The following is a 27,204-nucleotide window of genomic DNA, read 5'->3' as shown; positions in this document are numbered from 1 at the left end:
TTAGTTATACATGCACATAAATTTATAATGCTTTCATATTTCTTTCAGAATAATTATTGAGCCAAACAGTAGGGTACTGCTGATTGTGAGAAAAAGAGAAACAAACTGTGTATATGTACATAATTATTGCTGAATTGACATGAAACATGCACATGATAATACTCTATACAGGGCCTAATCTAATACTTCATTCCAAGGCATAGGAAGGCTCCTAATTGAGTGTGATTGGGCTCGAATGGAATTCAAACAACTTTTACTTTATTTGATACGTTCTTCTCTGCCAATCTCATTCACTATGTTCACTCACATCATACCACTTGCCCCAAATGAGATGCAACCCATCCACGCACGTGACCGTCATTTCATGTCACCCACGTGATGGCAATTTAGTGACTCCCTATCCGTTATCCTCATTTCCTTTTTTTCTAAAAAGATGTTTCTCACCAATCGAAAATATTTCGACTAATACTAAAAACACGATAATAAATTCACTACGTTGCCAACGGTCGCTGCGACGGAGAACCAGTCGATGCCCCTTCTCCGCGCTCCGGATCCCGTTCCAACTCCGTCGACGTCCCTCGGCCGCAGCAAACCCTCGAGCCCCCGCCGAGAATGCTCATCAGCGAGAGCATTCGGCTCCCAGGCGACTTCAACCCTAACCGTAGCTCACCTTATGTTTCCCTCGGCGGCACTGTTGGTGTAAACAACTTTAAGCCGTGGCCTCGGGGCCGACGCGGCTTGGTTCAGGTCTGATTGATGGGGATCTTCCTGGGACGACCCTTGAGACTGCTGAGGTGGCCGACTGCAGTGGTCCAATCGCAAAGGGGTCATCGTTTCCTCCGGGAGGAGGCTCCTCGCCTGGGCGTTTAGTGGGAGGCCTCCGTCTTCGCACCTGCACACAGGTCGGGTTGGGAGAGCTCGGCCCGACCTCTCCGACGATCAAGTTAGTGAATAGTCGCATGGGGTTTTCTTGTTGTCCTCCTTTCTTCCTCGATGCACGAAGGTTTTTATAGTGAAGGTTACCATTGCCTTATATGCCCGCTCGCAGGGAGCAGGATCGTACTCCTAGTAACGTCTGACATCGATGATAGCGTGGCGTGAAGGATCGAGCCTGAGCAGGATGTTAATGTGCCTTGGTTGGTGTTCTGATCCGTGTTGACCAGGTTCTGTCAGGTTAACAGAGGCGCGAGGCGTCATCTGAGGCAGCTGACGTCAACCCGAGTCTTATCGCCATTATTACCCTCATCATATCCCCCCCTCCCGAAGGAAGCTATGCATCGGTTGTTGTAAAGGGGGGTACGAGGCATGGCTTCAGCTTTATGAAACTATCCCTACCGGGCGGTTGCCGATCCATTGCCAAGGGTGTGGGAATCGTGGAGTTTAGTAACTAAGGAGGGTTGGGCTTGCAGCGGTGGTCTTGGGCAGTATGCAGCCGATGAGCACGACTCAGGTGGGCAGGCCGCGCAGAGGTTGTGGCCTCGGGCAACATGCAGCCGATGAGCACGACTCGGTCGGGCAGGCCAAGCAGAGGTTGTGGTCTCGAGCAACACGCAGCCGAGGAGCACAACTCATTCGGGCAGGCCGAGCAGAGGTTGTGGTCTAGGGCAACATGCAACCAAGGAGCACGACTTAGGTGGGCAGGTCGTGCAGAGGTTGTGGTCTTGGGCAACACGCAGCCGAGGAGCACAACTCAGGCGGGCAGGCCGCGCAGAGGTTGTCTCGGGCAACATGCAGCCGAGGAGCACGACTTAGGCGGGCTAGCCGCGCAGAGGTTGTGGTCTCGGGCAACATGCAGCCGAGGAGCACGACTCAGTCGGGTAGACCGATCAGAGGTTATGGTCTCGAGCAACATGCAGCCGAGGAGCACGACTCAGGCGGGCAGGCTGCGCAAAGGTGGTCTTAGGCAACATGTAGCCGAGGAGCACGACTCAGGCGGGTTGGCCGTGCAGAGGTGGTCTCGGGCAACATGCAGCCGAGGATGGCATTGTAAGCGGTGGGGAGGTCCACCACTAAAAAGGTAGACATCACCGTCTTGGATCTTGGCAGCATTCCCAAAGTCAGGGGCAAAGTGACCGCTCCCAGCAGTGAAATCGAGTCGCCGGTGAACCCTGTGAGCGCCAAGCACATAGGTTCCAAGGCTTCTTTAGCTAATCCGAGCTTCTGAAAAGCGTCCAGATAGAGCACGTTGGCTGAGCTCCCTGTGTCGATCATGACCCTCTTCACCTAGGCGTTAGCTATCCTAGCCGTTATTACAAGTGCATCGTCATGCTCCGATCGCTCAGCACCCTCGGGGGGGAACGCGACCTCGGGATCAGGGCCGCATCTGGGAGGATCGGTATCAACAGAGCGAGCGTATGCCTTCCTTTCGAATATACTGTTTCCTCCGGATGCTGGGCCGCCCGTGATGACGTCGATTTGGCGCTCAACGGGGCCCTCCGGATGGGGCAAAAGTTCCCTACTCTGTCGGATGTACCGACTGAGGTGTCCTCTATGGAGAGCTCCTCGATTTGCTGCTTCAGCTCGTGACACTCCTCAGCGAGTTCCCGCGGGCTTTTCATTGGGTTGGGGGCCTAGAGTAGCCCCTTCTCCCTTATTCGGAGAAATATCTACATTCGGGATGCGCCCAAAGGGGGTAACGAGGACCTCAACGCCGGCGGGTCAGGTCGGTCCGACCTACGCCTCAGCGTGACGGACTGTTATCCCCGGACCGGCTCTGGCCTGACCCTCTTGTGCTCCCCCCGCTTCCCGACCATCCAAGCCTCGGCCGCGATGAACTGGTTCGCCCGTTGAAGCATCTCAAGTACCGCGGTAGGGGGTCGCTCCACGAGGAACCAGAAGAATATGGAAGGTCGCAGGCCTATCATAAATGCCTGCATTAACAGAGAGGGATGAGCGTCGGGTAATCCCCGGATTTGTGTTGCAAAACGATTCACAAAATGGGAGAGGGGCTCGTCCTCCCTCTAGTTGAGTCCGAGGAGCAATGCAACGGAAGGTTTCGGCCGGGCGTAGGCCAGGAAGTTAAGTTAGAAGTCCTTGACGAGCTGGTCAAAAGAGGCGATCGTCCCGGTCTTCATGCCGCTGTACCACGTACGGGCCGACCCTCTCAGAGTTGTGGGAAACGCCCTACACATCAAAGCATTAGAGGTTCCATACAACGTCATTTGGGCACGGAAAGTGATGACATGGTCCGCTGGGTCGGTGGAGCCGTCGTATGCATCCAGAGAGGGGAGTCGGAAGTTCGGGGGGACTGTCTGATCCTGTATCTCGAGCGTGAATGGAGACCCCTGGTGGGCATCCTCACCGAGCTCTCCCCTTGACCTACGAACATCCTGTCGCACCTCGTCGAGCCGCTGACTAACAAAACGTAATTGGGCTTGCAGGGAGTCCGCCGAATCCGAAGATAACGCCTTGGGTTCCGGGCGACCTCTCGGGTATGCAGTCACTCGATCCCCGAGTGGGACCGATCGGACCCGAGGCGAAGTGGGGAGCTCCTGCGGGGGCGTGCGAGCCCGAACGGGCAGCTCCTATTGCCGCAGCGACTGGATCACAAGCAGGTGCGACGGACGAAAAACGAGTGGGATAATAGACTGCACCATACCGGTCAAAGTTCGGACTTGATGAGAGAAGTCATGAAAGGCCTCGGATGACACGGGCGACGGGTCGGCAGGGGCGCCGTCGGGTGGCGACAAGCCCGGGTTGTTGAATATCCGCCAATAGCGCTCTGAGGTCGCGGCAAGGTGTTCGTCTCGAGGTTCTCCATGCGGGGGTGTTCCCCCGGAGCTCCGATCGGGGGAGGCCCCTCAGCTGCGGGTTCATTTGAGTCGATTAGGCGATCCCTCGACATTCGGGCCCTCCTTCTAGCGTCAAAATGTTGGTGTAAACAACTTTAAGCCGTGGCCTCGGGGTCGACACGGCTTGGTTCGGGTCCGAATGATGCGGATCTTCCTAGGACGACCCTTGAGACTGCTGAGATGGTCGACTACAATGGTCCGATCTCAAAGGGGTCACCGTTTCCTCCGGGAGGGGGCTCCTCGCCTGGGCGTTTAGTGGGAGGCCTCCGTTTTTGCACCTGCACACAGGTCGGGTCGGGAGAGCTCGACTCGACCCCTCCGATGATCAAGTTAGTGAATAGTCACAGGGAGTTTTCTTGTTGTCCTCCTTTCTTCCTCGGTGCGCGAGGGTTTTTATAGTGAAGATTATCGTTGCCTGATGTGTCCGCTCGCAAGGAGCAAGATTGTACTCCTGGTAACAACTGACATCGACGATGACGTGGCGTGAAGGATCGAGCCTGAGCAGGATGTTAATGTGCCTTGGTTGGCGTTCCGATCCGTGTTGACCAGGTGCTGTCAGATTAACAAAGGCGTGAGGCATCATCTGAGGCAACTGACGTCAACCCGAGTCTTATCGCCATTATTACCCTCATCAGGCACCTCTATCATTAAGTCCCTGGAAGCAGAGCTGGACTCCGACGCATCATCCCCAAGGAATAACGCGGCCGAATCATCCGTTGGCGCTGGTATCGGCAGAACCACCTGAATAAGCGGCGGTGGCGGGGCAGCCTCCACGGCGGTGCGGCAAAGGGGACAGGTGGAGTGGGAGTGGAACCACATGTCTATGCACTCCATGTGGAAGCAGTGGCCGCACCGCGGGACGGCTCGCATCTTCTCCCCTTCCTCCAACTCGTTGAGACACACCGCGCACTCCACCACATCCTCGTCGCACCCCGGTGCGGCGGCGGCGAAGACGAGAACGGGGAGGGACTCGAGGACGCTAGGGTGGAGGCCGCGACAGGTGGCAGATGCGGAGGCGAGGGTGCCGCCCACGCCGTCGATGCCGAAGACGAGGCGGCGATGGCCGCGACGGATGATGCGGAAGCGCCAGCGGAGGTAGAGGTAAAGGAAGACGAAGAGGAGGACGGCGGCGAAGAGGATGACGGTGGAGGCGAGCATAACCTTGCCGCTGAGGGCGTAGCGGCGGGGGTTAGGGGTCAGGTCACCGCAGTGATTCACATCCATAGCCGCACGGAGAGGTGAGTCTGACAAACCGACCACTTATCCCGTCTTTTATACTGACACGCGTCCACTACAGGAGGAATCGTAGGGATTTGGCTTGTTCGCGGATATTTAGGACCAATTTGACGGAAATAGCCCTCGATGTTTAGCGGGTAAGTCTGGTATAAAGGGGGTTGTTTGGGGAATGCCTGCGGTTTCTAAGTACCTGAAGTTTAATTAGGCTACGTGGAGTAGTATAAATAAATATGCTTCCAACCAATCAATATACAATATTGTTGACACGCACGATATACTAAGTGGAAGGTCATGCAAACTCCCTTCTCTTGGTCTTGTCATCTTTCATCCTGTGAATGCTCTCCATCAGCACCCTCTTGTTCTTGAAGACATTACCCTTCGCTTTCATGTACATATGATGATACAGATACTTATCGATCTTGTTGGATTCCCTGTACCTGCGCAATAAACGCCGTAGCACACGCGTTCTCCTAGTCCACAGCACCTTTGCCGGGAGCCGAGCCTCCGTTGTACCCCTTCGCTTACCTGCGCCACATATAATTGGAATAGATCGATACATGATGATCTAAAGATGAAACCTAACCATCTCAAGCGCGGAGTCTATGTACCATATCCCGAGTGTCTTCCCTTCCGCTTGGCTTCCAGCGCTCGCCGTGCTCGAGACCGTGAGTGAGTCTTTGTAGGTTTCCTTACCGCTAATCCGTCCTTCACTAACCTTCTTATGCTTTCCCCTGCAAGTTAACACTTGGTGATGATGATAATAATAATAATAATGATGATGATGATGGTGCGAGAGAGAGAAAAGATTGGCAGCTCACTGGAGTTGGCGACGGCGATGTGGTTCACCTCATGGGGGTCGAGCCACACCTTGTGGCGGCCGCAACGGAGGACGCTCGCGGCGAGCCGCTTCTGCAGCTTTAGCGACACCATGTCGCTTCTCCGCTGAACAAGACGTAAGGTTGATGGGAAGCGGAGGGTCTTCTTCTTATATGCATGGAGATGAAGGAAGGTTCAAGTGGTTTCCTTTCCTTGGCGCCCAAGTTTAGATCAAGCTTTCACCGGTCCCATTCTTTTTGTATTCTCAGGTAAATTTCTCTATGGGAAGAATCCTCGAGAAGTCCAACGTCGCTGCTGCCGCAAGTAATCGAGCTAACCAATCAGGGGAGGGGGACTGCGTGATTCAAGTAATTGGTAGACCATACAACTCCCGCAAGCAATGATCGAAGCCCGACGTCATCCATTAAGCTGCCATTGGTGCAGAAGTCGAGTTTCTTGCTTCGTAGGTCGATTACGGTGGCGGATTTGAAATGCCTATTACATGAAACAAAATCTATAAAATAGAGGATGCTAAATCTCACATACACTAAAAATTTGAATATCGTTTAAGGATGCAAATCACATAATATCATACGTACCATAAGAAAATGTACGAAGTCCTAACATGGGTGTCGCCGGATGGGAGATCAAAGCCTAACTAGTGTTACACAGGGGTGGCTTGGTTCATTGCTCCTTCCTGCAAGTCTTAAGTGATGACGACGTCGTCGTTGTAGTGCTGAGCCACGGTGGCCAATGCTCCTCTTGAACCGATGTGGGGGTGGCATCATGTGAATCTAAATCTGAAAAAGGCATCGACGAGAACCACTCTAATATTATAAAATATTTTTAAAAAAAAATTAAGTAAAAAATAATAAAAAATTATCAATTAATTGGTCTATAAACTCTAATGCATATATGCTTGATTTGTCTTCTTACTTAAATATTAGTTTAATTTTTAATATGAAGTATTTAACTCGATATTATAATAGTTTTGACTCTCATTCTTCATCAATCGGTGTTGTTGCGTGTGATGACAACACCAATTCTCCCTAACACATGGATGGTTTGGAAGTTATTTTTGATGTTCGCCTAATTATATTTGTTACTAATATTATTCAACACTTTCTTATTAAATGACGTGATCGTTCATAATTTAATATCGCTTGGATTACTTTAAATGAATTTTATGATTTTACATTATATTTATTGGATTAGTACATTACATGTCACTCTTTACGAGTGTTTTTTTCTATCGAATGAGAATGATAGAAAACTATCTAACTTTACAAATGATTTTAGAAAAAAAATATTTTAAATAAAATTTATTCATTAATTGGTTTGAAAATTCTTAGAGTTGTATTAAAAATAAAAAAAAAATCATCTTTGGAGGGACTCCCTTTTATAATAATATACTCGTTTACTATTTATTTAGATATTTTAATTTTTTTTTAAATATTTTAAAATTTTATTAATTTTTTTTTAAGAATTATTATCTTTATTAATTTTAACACTTAAAAATATAAATAGTAAATTCCATTAACGAATCAAATATTTTTGATTTAAATAAAATATATATATTCTCTCATCTCTTATTCTTCTCCTCACTTTCTTTCTCTTCCGCTCTCTTTTTCTCTAATTTTCTACTCTATTCTGCATCACCCATTCGACTGTCAAAGATAAAAGATATAAGACCATTGTCGACGGCTCTAAATGCCCAACCACGCCATCTCGTATCTGCGAGTTCGATGATTGCCTAAAACTCATGCGTGTCCGAGTGGGGCATACGATGTTTGAATGCGAAACGAAACGCCGTCAGGTCGGTTAGTCCCACATCGCCAAGCTTCCGAGTCTGGAGGACGAAGCGCTTCTTAAATAACCGGGCCGGGCTTCCTCTCAACGTATCTCCCGTCTTGCCGGGGAATGTAAGCTGACCGACCAATGATCGTATTCAGACGGTCGGTCGTGCCGACGCCCTCCGAAAGCGGGAACGCATGTAGCCAACCCCGCCCTACTCTTAGGTTGGGGGACCAGTGCGCCAATTTTGGGAAGTGCCCGCCTACCCACGTGGTGGCCTCCACCCTCACTGCCTCCCAACGTCAATCGTATTCTAGTGTTTTGTGTTTTTGTTTTGTTTGCGCTATTATTATTGGGGCCCAATACATATATTCCTCACCAAATGTTTCTTTGACTGACTACTAACAGAACGGAAACTAAACGTAATTTACAAAAATAATTTGATTATTTATTTATTTATTAGTATTTCGAAATTTAAGAAAAAAAATAAGTTGTGAACAAAGGCCGAAAATTTTGAATAATAAATTGAAGTGTGATTTTCTATTAAACTAAATTGGATTAGTTGGATTCAATCTATTGTTTTTTTTATCCCTCTTTATCAACCCTATGTAAATTGACTAACAAATCGATTAGTCGTGGCCCCACCCTTGAGTACTTGTCTTATAGGAATACATATGCTATGTTAAATTCGAAGCATAGTGTAAAGCCCCCTCGATTTAAATGCCTTGGCACTTTTGGTCTATGAAGTCGGGTGTGCTTATATCGTGGATCTCGTCACGTGGACACAACCTCCAATCATGTTAGCACAAACACGAAACCTCGGGACAAAGATGGATTGTCATATCGGACGTGCTATCATGAATTCGTGACGATGGTCGCCCCTCCTCCTATGCTGTCTAGAGCCACATGAACCAAAATCGTCTTAACAAGGATCGCTCCGAAAAGCTCGGGATGGTATCACGCGATGTCATTCTGCACATATCAGGCAACGGTCGTTTGAAGGTATGAACTCATCACCCGATGAGTCAGTTGCCGCATGCAGATCGTGTACGATCGACCATTGGACATCAGAATAAAAGCCCTCAACCAGCATCTGACAAGAGGGCGGAAAACTTTCTACAAAAGTTTGATTGACTTGATCTTTGAAGGAGCTTAAGTGGGAAAACCCTTTCCCTCCCAACTTAGACCGGTGTACAGGAACCCGATGATAATGAAGCAGAACATACTCACTAAAGAGGTGCATCTAGATCAACCCTAAGCTTAATCAATTCCCGATGAAGGCTTAATCACGAGGAAAATCCTAAACATCGACAATCGAATAAAGCTGTGTTGACATCTTAACCACGGCGTAGAGATTCACTACCAATAATGATGAGAAATAATCATGAAAGTTGAGGGAAACCCTAAGAATCAATGCACAGAGAGAACAATCCATCACACTCTTCCCTTAAATGTGTCACAACCTCACTCGGAGCCTCAATTAATGTGCAATTAGTGGACCAAAGAGATGGGTGGTATTTGCGGCACGAAGATTAAAGAAACCGACGCAGCGGCTCACCTGATGACGCCACGTCTTCGTCGCAACGGTAACCCCCATCTCTCTCTCTCGCTCGCTCTCTCCCTCTTTATTCCCACCAAACTCGCTCGCCTTCCGAACTCTCTCCCTCAAACTTCGCATCCTTTCCTTGACAAACCCCAACCCTCGCTGTGTAATTTGCATTAGCAGTACTGCTCGTCTGTGCAAGGCGGAACAACGAGTGGCATGCCACGGTCTTGACCGATCCAAAGGCTCCGGCAACCATCTCCGTAGATCCTCTTCTCTCGGATCCATGGCGAGGCAACCGAGGGAGGAAACGGACTCCAAAGCACAGCTGGTGAGGGAGATCTGCTCCACCGGATCCATGTTCGCCGCCTGCACGCACCGCCGAAGGCCACCCGCATTCGTCGACTGGTATCTCGTTCTCGGAGTACGTTGATCTTTCTTTGGTTTGGTGTGCCGTGTTCTACCGACGGGGAGGAGTGGTCGGGTTCTATTGAGATCTGTGTGCCGGAGTGCAGGTCGATGAGGAGGAGAAGGTGGACGCCATCCGCAAGCGCTACCGTCAACTTGGTAGGGCACGAGACTTGGCTCGAGCACTGTGTTTGATTTGTGTCCGCATGCTTTGCTCTTCTGGAAACGATAACGTGTTCACTGACTTTTGTCTCCTCGGTGGCGATGATTTTGTTGCAGCACTGCAGCTTCATCCCGACAAAAATAAGCATCCCAAGGCCGACGTTGCATTCAAGCTTGTGTCGGAGGTACCCATCGGAAATAGAACAAACCATGGTTAAACATTACATTCCGGCCATTTATTTCCTTCCCACAACATTTTTCTTGGCAAATATCAAGAAATTATACATGTTTTTCCAGTGTTCACGTCAGAAATATAACCCCTCCTCTTCCCACCTCTCTGCAACAGCAGCTGCAGAAGAAGGCTCCGATTTGGAACGAATCATATGAAACTGTCACTTTTGTGTTATAGTTCATTCAATTCAAGCATTTTGCACACACACTTCTTTTCATTAAAAGCATCAAAAACTGAGATTGTTCTTTTTGTCTCCTTGCCTCCTAGTCAATGAAGTCCATGATGCCAACCTCAATCATATCATCCTGCGTGCCTCTTTTGCACTTTAAACATGCATCATCCTGCCAGCCATTTAGGTTATCCACTCTTAGTTTCATAGTCGAATCAAGTCAGCTTAGGCACAAAACTTGGTTAAGGACAAACTGAGTCAAAAAGTTTGGGCATTGTCCTTTCTCGAGTCTCAATGGAGCACACAAAACTATTTGCATTTGCAGATGCACATAACATAAAGCACTTGCATTGCCCTTTCTCGAGTCTCAATGGAGCGCACAAACTATTTGCTGCAGGCATATGAATGTCTTTCTGACAAAGCCAAAAGGAATGCCTTCAATTCCCAGAGGTGGAGCAACTTGTGCAAGGAATGCTACAGGAGATCTCGGAGCAAGGAGCATGTTCACAGGCAGAGATGCTGGCAGTCCACAGGACAAGCAAGTTCATATAAAGTGATGAACAACTTGAGACAGATGCAGAAGAGATTTAGAGAGGAATGTGAAGTGATGGAGAGTTGCATGAGAGCCAACCAATCATACTGGAAAGAGTCCCCAGTCTTCAGTCCATATGAACAACTGCTGTCATCCCCGGGTTATCCTCACTCCAGAGAAGCCACCCTGGAGAAGCCAATGAGCAGCAGCCATTGGCAAGCTCGAGACCAGTGTGGCAGAGGTGCAGGCTGTGAGTCCCCCATATATGAGATCAGGAAACACAACTATCCAAGGAGTAGGAGCTTCTGCTTTAGGTTCTGATGCAGCTTTGTCTGCATACTCTGTCCCTCGAAGCTCCTGCCATGTTTATTCTTTGCATTTTTATGATGTACTGGTATTTCTTCATGATGGACTGGCTGCTTAGTGTCACCTATTTAACATAAGCATGATATGAAAAGTCCTTGTTGCAGTTCAGGTGTAGGTGTAGAGGATCACACTAGAAAATTAGCTGCTTGTGCGTTACTTTGATCTGGAGCTATCTATGATGGTAGTCAAACCTCCAAATCTGTCAGCAACTCAGTTCTGAAAGGGATTTTGCCTGAGGACAACAAAACTTCTCCCACTGGCATCATGCTTTTATATCATGTTGGCCTGCAGGAGACTTTTCAAACTGAAGATGACATTTGTTGTTGCAATCTGGATTCCTTTCCATGAAGGATGTAAAATTGACACAGTCAATGAGAAACAATATTCTTCAACCTAACTTCCGCGATTTTGAACACAGTTGATTATTACCTTTGCTGGGCATGCCAAAAAAAAGGGGATGATAATACTGGGGCCAAAAAATAACATCTGAACACCATTAGGGAGAATTAGCAGAATGGACATTGTAAAGCTCTTTTGGTGGCACAATGTAGTAGTCAAACATTGCTATAACTATGATGCAGAAGAAGCTAGATACAGATACAACATGATGCAGAAGAGAGAGAGAGAGAGAGAGAGAGAGAGAGAGAGAGAGAGAGAGAGAGAGAGAGCACAAATTAGGACAGGACACAGTACAAAGTTGTTTCTCAGTGTCTCAGTAGCAGACTAGTCCAACAGGTTCTTAAACAGGGCTGCTTGAAACCTTGATTAAGAGAATCCACCCAAATGTATCTTCAAGGAAATTACCACAAAGTTAAAACTAAATCCAAGAACTTTAACCGGACAATGTATGAAACAAATTCTCCGGTATTCAAAGGCTACAAGTCTAAAGATATATCGTTTTATGATTGACACGAAGAAAGTTCTGCAAGTATAATCTTTTATAGAATAGGACAATGAAGACATAAAACTTCCTACAAGTTCTTTACATGATCCAAGTTTGAATCAATAAAAAAACTAAGCATTTTTTTTGTTTGCAAACATATCAATATCTAAACTAGAAGATAGATATTGCATATCCCAGAAGCTAAGGTTAATTCTCAAGGAATGACAGCTTCCGCCTTTGCCCGCCAAAAGCATAACCATGTTTTGAACAGAAAGTACGACTAGTAGAGGATCTAGCAGAAGAAACTATTAAGAACATGCAGTCCAAGTTCTTCAGACCATCACAAAATAAAGATTTGTTGACTTGCAATCAAGTTTGGCAGTCACTAAAAGTAGCCGAAAGAAACTGTTAAGTGTAGATAATATCAAGTAACATGAAATATCATAACATACTACCATCCGAGCAAAGAATCAAATGGAAGAGTATCATCATCATAGACCTAGAGGAACCTAACCGAAGGTAGAATAAATAAGATATCCAAAAGTTTAAGTGCATCAAAATTGGAGTTACATGACAACAGCATAATAAGATCCTACAATTCTCATAGGGTAGCAAGTGCAGCAGAGATCTTACGGTTGATGATTACTATCAAAAACCATCACCAAGAAGCAAAGTTTAGTATGATAAAACAATAAAAAGAAAGCTTCCCACAAGTTCACTGTAATATCCAATTTCAGATTACTTGAGAAAAATGAGTTTTTCTCCCATTTGCATACACTTTAATATTGTCTTAGCAATCAAACCAAAACCTTGAGAAGTCCAAAACTTGTAGAGCCCTAATGTCAGAATCATGAACAGGTGATACCTCATATTTTCACCTACTTCAAAAATCGAACTTGTCTCGTGTAGAACGTTAACAAAACAAGTTGGGGCTGACAAAATCATGGGTAACCGGAATTAGGATCCACTAGAAAATAAAAATGAAATGCCCTTCCTTTGCAATTTGAACACACATTATACAAAATTCAGTCGGACACAACTAGCATTAAGGCAATTATAAACACTTAAAAATCACTACTTTCAAGACAAAATAATAATTAATCTTTTTATAACATCTAGCTCACTTTGCAAGGCCTTAAACATAATCACAAAGTAACAAGCAATTCATGAGAGTAATAAAATTGGATCACCCACCCAATTCCTATTGCAAACATTACTCATAAATTTGTCTGAAAATAAATATAGAGATGAAAATTATCAAATTATGAATATATATTCGGAAAATAACCCAAATTTCCCCTGACAATTACGTTGCAATCTTACCTAGATATAGAAAGACAGGAAGAGATGCAGTCAATGTGTAGCATCGATGACCTTGGTGGCCTTGAACACTGGATGTAGCAACCCGAGCTCGTCCTTCACATCGAGAGGGTTGCGGGTCTCATTCCTTATCCTCTTCACCCTCCGGCTAGCTAGTGATTTGTGGGTGAACCCGTATATCTGCAAGATCTGATTGTCCCCAAAGTTAAAGGCGCGGTCCATCTGCTTTAGGCACCGTTCCACCGGGTAGTCCCCAAACTTCCCGCAGGGCTTGCAGCCAACGAAGTGGGTGACGAGGGGCCATCGGTGATCCCCGAGCCCCGGGTGGTGGTTCTCGATCATCTCCTCGTAGCGATCGACGAGGATTCCCCAGTAGCCGTGGAGGTAGTAGGCGCTCTCGAGGTAAACCTTGTCGCCCCACTGGTCGCGCCGGGTCGCGAGGAGGTAGACCATGGCGGATTGGTCGTCAGCCTCGAAGACCGGGCGGTCCTTGAGGAAAGCGGTGAGTACCTTGCCTGCCTCGGTGCGGGTCTTGCCCTTGGGGCCCATCGGCGCCCAGGCGTCGAGGAGGTCGAGCGACCACTGGCAGTTGCGGAGGAGGAAGCTGCCGGTGTTGAGGCCGATCCAGTTGTGGTCGTCGTACACCATCTCGTTCCATCCGTGCATGACCAGGTTGTAGGGGGCGTAGCGCTCCCAGGGTAGCTCGAAGGCCATGTCGGTGAACATGGCGTCGCTGTCCATCCACCACAAGAACTCCACCTCCGGGTGCGCGAGCAGAAGGGATCGGATCAGAGGCAGCTTGGCCCAGAATCCAGCCATCTCGGCGTCGAGCAGGGCCATGTTGTAGAAGATCTCAATGCCGTGGACGCGGCAGTAGTCGATCTTGTTCTTGATGGACTTGAGGAGATAGTGGTCGCCCACGGGGTTCTCACAGGGCTTGGGGGAGGAGCCCGTCACCAGAAGCACCCGGGGCTTGTTTGGCCCGAGGAAGCTGGGCCGCTCGGGATGCCGGCGGAGCCAGTCGGCGCGCTGCTCGTCCCAGTCGGAGATCTTGGGGCCCAACGAGTAGGGTTGCGAGGGGTCGCGAGGGGGGTCCTCCTCGCTGTCATCCAGAGAATTGGAGGAGGAGATGGTGGTCTCGACGAGGGGGCGGCGGAGGCGGAGGCGGATCTGGTTGAAGTCCTGCTCGGGAGTGCCGAACCGGCCGGCGCCGACGGTGCCGCGGAGGACGAGGACAGTGAGGGCGAGGCAGAGGAGGGTGAGCTTGGCGCTGCGGAGCACCCGCCGGAGATGCCAGACGCGGCGCTCACCGACACACCGCCCCAGCCACATCGCTGTTTCGTTGGCTTCTCCTTAACGCGCTGGATCTGATCCCCTTAATACATGGTAAGAAAACACGTCTGGGTTTTGGGTCTGAGTGTTGAGATAGTGGGAAGGATGTCCAACGGAAGAGGAGGGGACGCAGTCAGAGTATTATATATTTAAAGAGGCATATCTCAGGAGGAAGGGGAATGCACGGGGAAGATGCAACGAAGGGGAGAGTGTGCCGGTGGTTGCTCCTTTTGGGTTGGCGTTCTTCTAACACGGCAGGTAGGTGGATTATATGTCCCACAGACGAATACAACGGTAACTCTTACCTTCTTCCTACGGTTAGACGTAATTCTTCCTTGAATTAAGGGGCACGCACATGGACATGCACATGTCGATGAATACGTGAAGGCACAGCTCGATTGTCTTATTTGACGGGAAATTAATTGTGGGCGATGGTCGTCTTACTCAATTAGTTTGGGCAAAATGACACCACGTCACCGGCACTGAATCGACCCTGGAAAAACGTGTGGGGCATGATGATGTGGTCTGTGGTTACTGGTCTCAAGTGTGGGAGCCACATGCATATGGCCCCACTCATCAGTCGCGAGAGTTGTTTGCAGATGTAACGTACTTGTAACGTGTGTCATGTATGCGACTCGGGTATTTGAAGTCGTGCATTAGGTTGGGTCAATCCAACTAGCGGTGAGGCAATTCACAGAAGGATCAGTGTCGTCTAAATCCAAAATGAAATGACCCGAACCTGAATCGAATCGCTCTTGTTGGTTTTAGTTCGGTTTAGGTTCCTGAGCGAAACAAAACCAAACCCCTCGGTTCGGATAGGGATTGACCAAAACTGAACCGGGCGGACTCGAATTGAAGAGCCATATCTTCACCTAAAAACCAATTCCGGTCCGGTTCGAATTTGCCGCTTTCATAAGCTGGTCTAAAATCGATTCGCCTCTCATCCGTCGGATTTGGCGGGAAAATAGACGTCGCTTCCCGCCATTTTTCAACACCTTCTTCATTCGATGTAATTATTTTTATTTTTATTTTTAAGGTAAAAACAAAATGCTGTGGACACCTACGAGAATTGTTTGCAATACCCTAATCAACCTTAATTATGTTAGGATTCTTGTGCGTCGAGAGCATTCCTCGCTCGTTTCTCTTTCCTCCGTTCCATTCAAGAAGGGGAAAGGGGAACACCGCAATCTTCGTCTCCTACCAACGCTTCGGTGTTGCTTCGCCGCCTGTTGGCCGCCGATCAACCGACTCTGACCTATAGGTTTCCTCTCTGTCCTTTCTCGCCCGATCCATCTCTCTCTCGTTCGCTCGCTCGCGCTCTGTCCCTCCTCTCTCTCTCTCCCTCGCCCTCCGGCCGGAGGATCATACACGAAGTGGGTGGAAACTGATAGGAGCCCAACACACCTTTCCCTTGTTACCTCCGCCGCCCCCAGCCGAGCCACCCCAACAGATCGCCTCCCCCTCTTCTTCCCCTCTGCTGTCGCTTTCCCTATTCTCCTCCTCCTCCGCCCCCGCCCCTTGCCGAGTCTCCTCGACAGCCCCTCCCCACTGTGTGTCTTTCTCTCTCTGTTTCTTCCTCCGACGACCTTGCTTCTTCTCCCATCGCTCAGCAGCCTCCCCTTCTCTACTTCTTTTCTCTCCCCGACAGCCCCCATCCGGCCTCCTTTGAATTTAAGAGTGATTTTTAATTCTTGTTCATAATGGTTAACTTTTTGTTAATACTAGTTCTTGAATGGTTTAAAAGACAGAATTTATCATTGCTAGTATTTTCAATTGATACTGCGTTATATACGATTTAATTAATGTAATTTGATATCTTAATGGTAATTAATATTTTGAATATGAGATGATACGAAACTCTTATATTGTCTAATTCTTTTTCATAATTATCTTTCGTCTTAATTTTATTTTTATAATGCTTATATTGACGAGCAAAGGGTTAATTATAAATTACTCTATGTCGTTAATTAACTTTGGCGTCTTGGTTTCTACATTTTTAAAAGTTATATTAACATTCCTATAATTACTAAAGTGAAACATTTATATTCATTTATTATAACGTCGTTGATTTTACCAATAGAAACATGAAAAAAAAAAGTGAAAAGTATAATTTTAACGTTTCAGTCGATGGTGGCGATGTTGCTGGGGCTGTAAGCAGTTGTTGTGGATGAGAAGAGCGGCGATGGGAGGTGAGGGTTGCTCTGCGTCGACGTTGACGCCGATGTAGTTGTCGAGTGATCTTTTTATCACTCTACATCTGTGTTGGGGTAATGCAGTTATTAAGCGACGAAAGGGTCGCTCGACATCTACATTAGTGTCAATAGATGCAGAACAATGTCACTCGACAATTACGTCGGCATCGTTCTGCATCTACGTCGGTGTCGATGTAGTTGTTGAGTAGCAAAAGAGCCGTCGATATAGATGTCGAGTAGTATTGCTTTGTATTTGCATTAGTGTCGATGTAGTTATCGAGTGACGCTTCTTAGCATCTGCATTGACGAACCTTTCATTGCTTGGCAATTGCATCGATGTTGATATAGACGCAGAGCGGTAAAAGGGTCGCTTGGCAATTACGTCAGCGTTGATGTAGATGCAGAGCAACTCTCACTTCTCATCACTCTCCTCATCCATAATAGACACTTGTGACTCCTAGTGGCATCGTAATCTACCACCACTGATGTCATCCGTTATTATTAATTAAAACTTTAAAATTATTTTTGTCTTTTCTTTTCATGTTTCCATTGGTTAAATCAACGATGTTAGGATAAATGAGCATAAATGTTTTACTTTCGTAATTATAGGTATGAAAATATAACTTTTTAAAGTGTAGGGATTGGGATGTTAAAGGTAGTTAACTACAGGGGATAATATGTAATTAGCTCACGAGCAAATGTGTGAGTGCCTAGGCAAGCATCTAGTGCCTTAAGCATTTTGGAGCCTTAGAGTCTTTTAGCCCCTAGTGCCTAGACAACACTGAAAATTAGAGATAAAAGCTTCATATCAACATAACAATGCATTTGGTGAACAGAAACCACTTTCTATTTCTCAATCTGAACATGTTGAATTATTTGGTTGGGTTGAATTTTTTTTGCTATTATTGATTCATTGTTGTTTGTCTTTCTTTTTTGTTCTAGTTTGTATCCAAGGATCATGACTAAAGAAGAAACTTCTGCTGAAAGAGATGACATGCAAATTGATGGACGTGAGTTGGAGCACCTGCAAGTTAGCACAATTCCCGGAGGATTTAGTGCTGACTATCTCAAACTATATTATGGTAAGGACCTTTTCGTATGTGGAATTTTTTGTTAACATGATTTCACACTTCTAACTTTTATTAATATAGAAAGGGAATTGATGTAGAATGTTCTTAGATTTGTTCTATGATTCATTCTTATTTTTGATCATTTTGAGAATTCTTGTGCATCTTGGTCACAGTATGGTTTGTCATGTACACAAGCCAAACCGCATGGACTTCCTAAATTAGGTTTGTCCTGTTTCAATTAGGTCATGGCTTCACTTGATATAGTTTTTACTAGATTATTTTTCTCATTCACCTTGTTAGGCATAAGTTTTTGGAAGATAATGTGCTTAGTTTGTTTGGTGGCAGGAAAGCTCTTTCCACATGCTGATATTTATAGATGGCTCTCCTATGGAAATGGTAGGTCATATTAGCTATCAAAAATTTATGTGAAGATATGGTCTTCCTACTTATTCTTGTTTAACTATGTCGCATGACCTCTTTGCAGATGGAAAGCATCCTGCGTGTGACCATTCCTACTTTGGTCGAAGAGAATTTTCATTCACTTTAGAAAATGATATATATGTACGCTTCCAATCATTTAATAATGCAGTTGACATGGAGAATTCTATCCGGGAGAAGTGTCCTTATAAGATTGATATTGGACCTGTTTACAGTGTGGATGTATGAACCAAACTCTTGAGCTTCAGACATATAGTTTTGAGATTGCTTTTATCTTTTGCTTCTTGACTATTTTCATACTGTTATGACATATTTTGCCACAGCCTGCAAAAAGGCATGCATATGCACAATCTGGAAATAATGTGTTTGCACCAGTGGAAAGGGAGCTTATTTTTGACATTGTAAGTTCAAATGTTTAAGGCATCTGAAACTTTTAAATATCTGCTACATTACTGGACCAGCTATTTGATATGCCACATTCCAAACAGGACATGTCAGACTATGATGATGTTCGGTATTGTTGCTCTGGGGCTGATGTTTGCTTGAATTGCTGGCCTTTAATGACTATTTCTATGAAGGTTTTAGACACTGCACTTAGAGGTCTGAAACACTTATGTTCTATGATAATTATTTTATACCTGTTTTTTCTTATCTATATAACTACAATATCTTTCATAAGCAATTCGAAGATCCATAAGAAACTATTTTCCCACTAGGAGCCTTCATGGAATACCTTGTTTCTCTACTGTTACCTACTGTTACAAAATCTTGCAGATGATTTTGGTTTCAACCACATCTTATGGGTATATAGTGGCCGTCGCGGTGTCCATTGTTGGGTTTGTGATGGCAGAGCAAGAAGGTTAGGAGAAAGACTTTTGTCATATGCATTGTTGTCTTGCTTTATAATCAGAATAGTTACTAATATATGTCTCTTTCAGGCTTAGCAACGAACAACGGGCAGCAATTGCAGATTACTTCCGTGTCTATAAGGTGATACTCTTATGATGTTTGTTCTACTATGCACTAAATGCATTCAGGCAATGTGCAATTCTGTGTTTATGGTGTTGCTTCGGTTCAGGGTGGCGAAAATAATGTGAAGAAAGTAAATTTGACGGGACCAGTTCTTCATCCCTTTCTTGCGTATGTCTTGATCTGTTTAACGTCGCATGTGTCCTCTATGTTTCTTGATTAACTTCTTTTTAAGATTTATTTCATGGGAAATGTGCTTGTTTGTGTAGACGATCTTATACGGATGTTTTAAAGGGCTTTTTTGAAGGAAAGTTGCTTGCTAGCCAAAACTTATTTGCAACTATAGAGAGATTTCAGAAGATCCTTGAAATCATACCTGACGAATGTAAGCAAACAAGAACATCAATTGATGAACTTTTTTAGTTAATCATGACAGTGTTGTGATATCATAGAAAATACCTCTTTCCTATTGTAAAATTGTGTCCTTGTCAGCTATTGCTTCTGAGCTTCTTGACAAGTGGCAAGGAAATAGAAGATCCTCAATTTCAAAGGAAGATGTCAATGTTGTTCGATGGGAACAGTTAAAGCACGTGTTACAATCAGGAAAGCAGAAGGTTGATGTTTAGTTGTCTTTATTTAATGGTCAAATGTGACTTTACTTTTTTCTATAGTTTATTGATTTACAACTAAAAATATTCTTCCAAACCAAAAAAATGAAGTATCTGTATTAGTAAGTTCATATATCTTTAATAAGAATGATAAACTCCAATCAACATTTTATCTCTGATCTTTTTATGTTGTGATAACTGATATAGCTGGTGGTGCAAGAAAGTACTATTGTTATTTGTAGATCATTGAATTCTTGTTGATCAGATTTGAGATACATACCAATATGAAAATATGGAACTAAAACTGTTCAGGAGAAAAGGTGCACCATATTGGTCTTGACTGTTGCATCATTGAATGTTTTTGTGCATTTTAGATGAGCATTAGGACAATGAAGATATTGGAACATTGTTTGAAACATTAGGGCAAGCATAGTAATGAAGTAATACTTTAAGGATACATATGTTAGGATATTAGGTTTGTCCAGGAAGATTGTTTAGGTGGTCTGGTTCAAAGGTAGAGGTCAAAATAATGATCACAACAGAAAAAGGGAAATAGCCAGATGACTTGTCTGAATAAGTTTATGAACACTGTATCTTAGCTCTATATAATTTGTTTTATCTTGGTACCAATGGGAACTGAGATTTGTACGCATTGTACTCTTGGACTTAATTTATCAGACATGCCCGATTGTATCTATATTATGTGGACCTGGTTTTAACTTTATTCATTTACATGTTTCAGGCACAGGGGCTTCGGAGGTGTGTGGAAGAAATTATTTTTACTTATACATATCCTAGACTTGACATGGAGGTCTGTTGGTTGGTACTGTTTTGTTGCTTATTCGTGGTTCATTTCAGTTTTCACTTCTCCTGAGTTTGTGGTGATGTTAGGTATCAAAACACATGAACCATTTACTAAAGGCGCCCTTCTGTGTACACCCCAAAACAGGTTTGTGTGGAATCTTTATGGAATCACACACTCCAATTTTATAGTTTCATTTGCTTTCTTTAGCTCTCTTTCTAATATTAGATCCTATAACTGTGGCAATTTTCACTTGGATATCACAGGTCCATGATACAGTACTTGGTTCTGATAATTTTGTATTTTTGTTATAGGGCGTGTATGTGTGCCTATTGATCCCTACAATTGTGATAATTTTGATCCTACAACTGTACCTACTCTTTCTCAGGTTAGTTTATGAATGTATTTTGTCAAATTGAATTTGATGTGGAATCTATATATATCTATATATATATATATATATATATATATATATATAATTTATTTCATATGCCTTTAACTCTTGTACCAGCACTTCATGGGTTCGTTGAGTGACCCAAGTTTACGCATGAGATTGTAGACCAGCTTATCAGTTAATGCTTAACATATTTGTCTCTCCATTAATTTATCAAATAATAGTGCAATATTTGCTTATATTTTACCATACACCAACAGCCATTTTACCATCATTTGTTTATCCTGTAATTCCTATGTTAGCCACTTCTTCGCTCATCCTAATCATCATATGAGAATTGAATATTTCAAATTTGTAATTTTTGTTTAAATTATCTACAGCTATTCCACAAAGTATTGTGGTCACATAAAATAGTTCCCTTTAAGAAAGCACTTTAGCTTCTGTCTAGAAATCCCAATTTTCCTATATAATATGATTTTATCTAATATGAACATTTTGAAACTTGATGTGCTTGCAATTTGTTAATTTCTGAGTGCTGACCCATTTGCGAGCAGCTTGCCTGGACCGTGGTGTCCGTTTTGTGGATCTTGATTCTGACCTTTGGTTGAGAAGTGTCTAGTTGGCATTTGGACTTGCCAAGTTTTATTTGATATATTTAGTTCTGTTGTGCTGATCCTGTTTTGACCATAGCTTTTATGGTGTTGCGGCAAGTGCATTGAATCATGCCTATGCAAATCATGTGGGGATAAACTTAGCATGTTCAGATGTGGATATCTGATAAACTCAGTAAGTATGGAGCTTCACAGCTTCATTTGCATACACGGTCAATTATCTTAATATAAAATGTATGATATGTTCATATGTAAAACTTGGTGACCTTAGGCATTTAGATATGTCTTTCTTATTTAGAATGCAATGGCTATGGTTGGTCTTAACAGCATGTCTTGAATGTTCTGGGGCTCCAGCCTATCCATAGTTACTATGGTCACTAGCCCCTTGTAACCATGTTGCCAGTTATGGATCCCAATGCCTGGACCATTTGGTCCAGGATCATGACAGTGCATGATTTCAATCACCTAAAGGCCTATCTCTGTCTAGCACAAAGAAGAAGAAAAGGATGAGGATTAAGTGGTTGATGCCCTTCTGCAGATAGACCAAGGGGGAGAAGAGAAGGGTGAGAAAGAATAGAAAAGCATACCTGGTTATCACCTACAATTGGTTGCTCTACATGCACTGTCGCCAATTGCTGTTGTCTGTTGTAATGTGCAACTCTCCATCATTGCACTCAAATAAATTTGGCTTTTTCCTTAAGAAGTGTGCTTGAGTAACATGTGTGATGTGGGCGAGAGAATTGAGAACTAAATTTCACGAGATAAGATCTGAATCTGGCAACTTAAAAGTTTTTTCCTTTTTTTCTGCCACAAATTGAAAAGAGAAGAAATGAAGGGGAAAAAAGGGAAAATAGAAGAAAAGAAAAGCTATCTGCAACATATCCTTTAAGTGATTTTAGTTTCAAAATAGTGTTCGTTTTAAAAAATATTCATTAAACTGTTATAAAATATCCAAACATAATCAAAGAAATATAAAATAATGTGATATCACATGACCAGCAGGAGCCACAACTAGAAGCAGTGATCTGGCTAAGACTACCCCTTTGTGCTGCATGCTAAGAAATGTATTGTATTCTGTTCTGTTTCTGTAATGCATACCATGTTGAACCACAATCCAGGTAACTATGAGCCAATCCCTTGAACAAGCTGTTCAGAATAGCTTCCTCTTAGGTTTGATTCTCATGTTGGTTTCCCGGACTTATCCCTTGTATGAGTAGGTTAATGTTTCAGTTTCAAATCAATCAATTAAAATTATTATATTACTCTAGATAAACATTATGGTAAGGTCATCCTTTAAAGATTTACTTGTTATGAAAATAATCTTCTCCCACTTGGTCAAAAAACCTTAGAAGCCCATCCATATATGAACTATAATTTGCTTTAGCACTTTTTCCTGCTGCTGTTTATGAAGTCTGATGATGCAATCTTCATGTGGATTTTTATAGTTTTTGTTAAAGGGAGCAGATTATAGATTAATATTTGAATTCAGAATTTTTTATGACTATTGAATTGAAGCTCTTTTGTTTCCTCAGTGGTTAAACAAAAGGTAGATGATGATAGCCAAAATTTCTAATTTTGGGCTGTTACTGATTTTGGTAGTGCAGTATACCAATTTGTACTATCGGATTTCAGCTGAAAAAAAAAATTAAAAACTTGGTAATTACTGAAGTTAGTCCTTGCACAGACTGGTAAATGCTGGTTGGTTTACACAATACCGACTGATATTTGAAACGTGATTCATAGTATTTTCTGTGGAAACTTAACTTGATGCACATTCTTTTGTTTATTATATTTCAGTAAACTTTCTCTTTGTAGTTCTTTGATATATGTTTTTTGGTGATGACACTTTGCAGCTTTTAGAAGAGCTTAACATGAGCGGTATGAGATCAGAGTCCGAAGATGGTAGGTGACTACTGAAAAGAAGAGTTGTACTTGTGGGTTTTCTATTAGGAATTCACTCTTAGGATCTACACGTCTATTGCCACAAATAAAATAGAAGTAATCTCTTCTAGGATTCGGTTGGCTAGTTCTTATTGCAATTCTGTCTGTGTGCTACCATGGTATAGAATCTATACCGTTAAGACGAGTTATTCTATTACTCATGAAGACTTTCAATTTCAATTTTAACATTTTTTTGTTGCATCTCGTGTGACAGAATGGGAAAGAACTTCACTTGGCAAGTCCATCAAATTTTTCAGATCATCATTTCTGTCCCCGCTGTTGAAATCTTGTAAGGTAATTTTTTCTCTTGCTGCCTTCTCATTTTATAATCAAATGAATATAGGGTCGATAACTTCTCTGGATACAATCTAGTTGATCAGTCGGCCTTTGCTGTGCATACAATGGCACATAGTTTCTAAAATGAAGTTTTTATTGCTAAACATGCAGGTGCTTGATCAATGACTACTTTATATGGTCTTGATGAACTTGTTTTTCATTTGTCATTGTTTAGTTTGGTACAGAATCTTGGTGCATCATCTCTGGACACCTCGTTTTTCCTGCGTAGCACTATAATCAAAAGTTGGTAAAAGTATGCATATAGTAAGCTGCAAAAATAGACTATCCCCTTAAAACTCATATCTCCTGTTACTAGACAAATCAGTTATAAATAAATAAATGTTTCTTGTTCTTCTTGCATTTGTGAAGTCTTAGTTCGCCTTTCAAAAAGCAAGTATTGATGCTGTTGCTACTGAGATATGCAGTCCTCTTAACGTGACTTTTTCAAGAACAGTTTTCTTTTCCCTTCTTTCTGCAGGAGGAGATGGAAAGTTTGTACAATTCCAAAGTCAAGCAATCTAAGAACGCACTGAATTGGTAGAATGTACGAGAGGTTTCTTGGGAAAACCTGACAGGTTTCCAACTGACCTCATTCTATGCTTCGAGCGTTGTCTGCTTACAAAACTTGTGTACCAATAGTCCTGTCTATTGGATCTTGCATGTTCCAAGAATCCTTGTCAACCAACTGATAATATTTTTTGATCAATATGTTCAAGGCTATTTCTATGTTTAGATGAAATGCAAAATGCTTGTACAAGATTAATTATTATATAATAGTTTTCTACTTGTGTACAGTTTTGTACATTTCTAAATGCTGTACTCTGCTTCCTGTTTGTCTCAGTAACTTCCTCGACATGGTGGTTTTCTGAGGTTTCTGAAACTTTACCTATTTACTATGATGACAGTTGTACCTGTTTTCAATCTCAAGACCTTGCCATCAATCATTCATGTTGCTAAAATAGGGTGCTCTTCTTCTGAAGCCATGCGAAAGAAGAAATGCTCATGCTGAAGCACAACAATTTTAGTGTGTCTGTGGAAGAAGAGCTTTGTTGTACGTTAGGACAAGTTTGGTTCAGGGAAGGAACAGCAAGTGGTCCTTTTAGTAGACCATTGGCGATCGTCCTGTAGGCTGCCTCCGTGAGGTGCAATCCGTCCCAGGAAGCGTAGCTCGATGGGTCGCTGCATAGCTTCGCCGACGGACCACCACATCCTACGCAGCATGCAGAGAGAGGCTCCTTGAAACCTGCAAAAGGTTGCATTCCCTTCACCACTCACCTAAGCAGATCTTGTAATGGACGGTAAGAAGGAAGGAGCTCACCGAATTGCTTTGGGGACTCGAACAGCCTCATCGCGGACTCATAGTAATCAGCGTAGGCGATGGTTGCGTTGGGATGAAGCCCCCTAACCCGCTCTATCTCATCCTGCAGCAACCGATTGTGATACTGGGAGAACTCGTTCAACCATCTGATGCAGCCAGTTTTGGCGTCGTAATCGTCAAGCTTTTGAGTCTGGAACTGCGTCAGATACACTGGAACACATCCGATGGGTAGATTTCCCGGAACCACCAAATTTTTTGCACCGAGTTTGATCAAATCCTATCATCCAGAAATAGAACCGCATGGGGGTGAAAGACATGTCCGCATGGTTGCAAGTTCTCGACAAAGGATCAGGCGGAACAAGTAGGCTCACGGTGATCGCAGAGCTGATCGCCTCGACCACGCTGGGCACGAAGGTCCTGATCTCCTCCACCCGCTGATTCTGGAAGAACGGGTGGTTGTAGTCATTCCCTCCGATCTCTCCCACCAGGAACAGCGAGTTGCCCAAGATCGACGGTTCTGTCATTGCTGGTGTTCAGTCAAAGCCTTGTGATCTAACTAGATGCCATAGATGGCTGTGCAAAATTTGGTTGTTTGATGATTGATTCAGCAGTTGCTGATGGATGATGACACACATCTGCTGTTACTGCACACATCAGAAGGTGTTCAGCATGTCTTTTTCTTCTTTTCTCCTACTCTCTCTCTCTCTCTCTCTCTCTCTCTCTCTCTCTCTTTCTTTCCTTGTCGTTCTTTCGCTTTAAATCTTTATTATCTTTGAAGTATTCTCTGTTATCAGTAGATTGGTTGGGTTGCTTCAAACCACTCCTTTATGCTCCAAAGGGTACGGTTCTAGAATCGTGAGATTCGATCATCTTCTACGTCCTACGCCACCATTTGTTTCGGAGAAGGTAAAAGCAGACAAAGACGAGGGAGGATCTATGATTACCTAGGAAGATTTCCGGCAGATCACTAGATCTGACATAATGATGCGTAGGGAAGTGAGCCAATCAGTGCTAACCTGAAACGGATGGTGTGGAGCGGAGCAGCTGCTTGAACCACTCGATCTGAACCTGCAGGGAGTATTCGGTCCAGGAAACATCAATCTTCTTGTCCCTGAAGAAGGAGCTGTTCAGCGCAGTGGCTCCTCCGACCGCGAAGTTTGCTCCGTGTCGGAAGTCCTCGTCGCTCCCTCCACCAAGATACGGCCGCAGCAGTGGTACTCCCATGGCTTGCGCTGAGACAAAACGTCAGACATCGTTGACGAGCAGGCAGAGGCGGACGCAGTCTTGGACGAACAACACAAAAAGAGGACCACTGACCGATGAAGTCTATGATGAGTCGGCCGTCGGAGTAGCGCCCGGTGGGGCGATGGAAGTACGTCTCGCCGTACGGGAGGCGGCTCACGGCGCCAGCTGAGTCGCCATCCGAGGCCAGTATGTTTCCGGTGTCTGCAAGCGAGTCACCGAAGCTAAAGATGGATGAGTAGCAGCTGGTCACCCGATGAACGCTCAGGAGGAGGACGATGGTGATGACGACACCAACGTGAGTCTCAGAGGACGCCATTACCCAACTGTGTGGAGGAGCAGCGTACTGCTCAAAGCCTATTACTTTATTGTTGCCAGCAGTAGCTGTCATTAGCTTTGTTTAGCCATAGTCCAATTGACGGTCGCTGTAAGAGGAGATGAGATTCCAGCGATCCATCCATTCTTATATAAGCTTTTGACTCGGTACCACAATTGAAAGTGAGAAGAAGACTGGTTCTTTAACCGGCAGTTGTCATGGGCATAGAAAGACACTAAGATACAGAGTCAGACAGAACAAAACAAAACCACAGCAAATATGATGACTGGCTTGGAATATTTTTTGGGATGCGTGAGAGATTAGGAGTACCAATTGAGAGGGCATGTTTTCTGCAGGAGTTCTTGCAGGAAATGCAATCATTC

General features: G+C 44.3%; 6 protein-coding genes across 11 annotated transcripts; 2 read left to right on the top strand and 4 right to left on the bottom strand.

Annotated features, from left to right (window-relative positions):
- Positions 1 to 4,295: 4,295 nt before the first annotated feature.
- On the bottom strand, positions 4,296 to 5,096 carry LOC103997859 (RING-H2 finger protein ATL2-like). Its single transcript, XM_009419189.2, has one exon. The coding sequence runs from the start codon at positions 5,013 to 5,015 to the stop codon at positions 4,371 to 4,373; it is 645 nt and encodes a 214-aa protein (XP_009417464.2). The 5' UTR covers positions 5,016 to 5,096; the 3' UTR covers positions 4,296 to 4,370.
- A 147-nt stretch (positions 5,097 to 5,243) lies between these two features.
- Positions 5,244 to 5,976, bottom strand: LOC135585420 (large ribosomal subunit protein eL19z-like). Its single transcript, XM_065078274.1, has 3 exons — positions 5,846 to 5,976; positions 5,636 to 5,758; positions 5,244 to 5,552 (listed from the first exon to the last, which is right to left on the bottom strand). The coding sequence occupies exons 1-3, from the start codon at positions 5,955 to 5,957 to the stop codon at positions 5,317 to 5,319; spliced, it is 471 nt and encodes a 156-aa protein (XP_064934346.1). The 5' UTR covers positions 5,958 to 5,976; the 3' UTR covers positions 5,244 to 5,316.
- A 1,785-nt stretch (positions 5,977 to 7,761) lies between these two features.
- On the top strand, positions 7,762 to 11,004 carry LOC135679297 (uncharacterized). Its single transcript, XM_065192848.1, has 4 exons — positions 7,762 to 9,604; positions 9,696 to 9,747; positions 9,868 to 9,935; positions 10,549 to 11,004. The coding sequence occupies exons 1-4, from the start codon at positions 9,467 to 9,469 to the stop codon at positions 11,002 to 11,004; spliced, it is 714 nt and encodes a 237-aa protein (XP_065048920.1). The 5' UTR covers positions 7,762 to 9,466.
- On the bottom strand, positions 9,962 to 14,833 carry LOC103996832 (probable xyloglucan 6-xylosyltransferase 1). 3 transcript variants are annotated; one of them, XM_009417861.3, is made up of 2 exons: positions 13,256 to 14,833; positions 9,962 to 11,535 (listed from the first exon to the last, which is right to left on the bottom strand). In XM_009417861.3, exon 1 carries the CDS (start codon positions 14,582 to 14,584, stop codon positions 13,286 to 13,288), a length of 1,299 nt encoding a protein of 432 aa, XP_009416136.2. In that variant the 5' UTR covers positions 14,585 to 14,833; the 3' UTR covers positions 9,962 to 11,535; positions 13,256 to 13,285. The 3 variants fall into 3 exon arrangements, with proteins under 3 accessions (XP_009416136.2, XP_018684891.2, XP_009416128.2); XM_018829346.2 differs by having other exon boundaries at positions 9,962 to 11,483; XM_009417853.3 differs by lacking the exon at positions 9,962 to 11,535 and adding an exon at positions 11,601 to 11,838.
- An 802-nt stretch (positions 14,834 to 15,635) lies between these two features.
- LOC135585426 (uncharacterized) lies at positions 15,636 to 24,665 on the top strand. Of its 3 annotated transcripts, none has more exons than XM_065185306.1 (17): positions 15,636 to 15,845; positions 17,719 to 17,858; positions 18,192 to 18,242; positions 18,331 to 18,506; positions 18,608 to 18,685; positions 18,773 to 18,884; positions 19,059 to 19,143; positions 19,223 to 19,274; positions 19,363 to 19,424; positions 19,523 to 19,638; positions 19,746 to 19,867; positions 20,604 to 20,672; positions 20,753 to 20,810; positions 20,978 to 21,051; positions 23,522 to 23,570; positions 23,824 to 23,903; positions 24,424 to 24,665. In XM_065185306.1, exons 2-17 carry the CDS (start codon positions 17,735 to 17,737, stop codon positions 24,484 to 24,486), a joined length of 1,371 nt encoding a protein of 456 aa, XP_065041378.1. In that variant the 5' UTR covers positions 15,636 to 15,845; positions 17,719 to 17,734; the 3' UTR covers positions 24,487 to 24,665. The 3 variants fall into 3 exon arrangements, with proteins under 3 accessions (XP_065041378.1, XP_065041371.1, XP_065041365.1); XM_065185299.1 differs by having other exon boundaries at positions 18,177 to 18,242; XM_065185293.1 differs by lacking the exon at positions 15,636 to 15,845 and adding an exon at positions 18,020 to 18,068 and having other exon boundaries at positions 17,748 to 17,858.
- A 192-nt stretch (positions 24,666 to 24,857) lies between these two features.
- LOC103996863 (GDSL esterase/lipase At1g28570-like) lies at positions 24,858 to 26,922 on the bottom strand. Of its 2 annotated transcripts, none has more exons than XM_065185315.1 (5): positions 26,581 to 26,922; positions 26,280 to 26,495; positions 25,635 to 25,789; positions 25,264 to 25,540; positions 24,858 to 25,188 (listed from the first exon to the last, which is right to left on the bottom strand). In XM_065185315.1, exons 1-5 carry the CDS (start codon positions 26,894 to 26,896, stop codon positions 24,899 to 24,901), a joined length of 1,254 nt encoding a protein of 417 aa, XP_065041387.1. In that variant the 5' UTR covers positions 26,897 to 26,922; the 3' UTR covers positions 24,858 to 24,898. The 2 variants fall into 2 exon arrangements, with proteins under 2 accessions (XP_065041387.1, XP_009416172.3); XM_009417897.3 differs by having other exon boundaries at positions 25,635 to 25,780; positions 26,581 to 26,919.
- Between the last annotated feature and the right edge of the window lie 282 nt (positions 26,923 to 27,204).

The sequence above is a fragment of the Musa acuminata genome, chromosome BXJ1-1 (genome assembly GCF_036884655.1).
Source record: "Musa acuminata AAA Group cultivar baxijiao chromosome BXJ1-1, Cavendish_Baxijiao_AAA, whole genome shotgun sequence".
NCBI lineage: Eukaryota > Viridiplantae > Streptophyta > Magnoliopsida > Zingiberales > Musaceae > Musa > Musa acuminata.
Note: the sequence above shows the minus strand (reverse complement) of the source record. Positions and strands in the feature narration are given on the sequence as shown.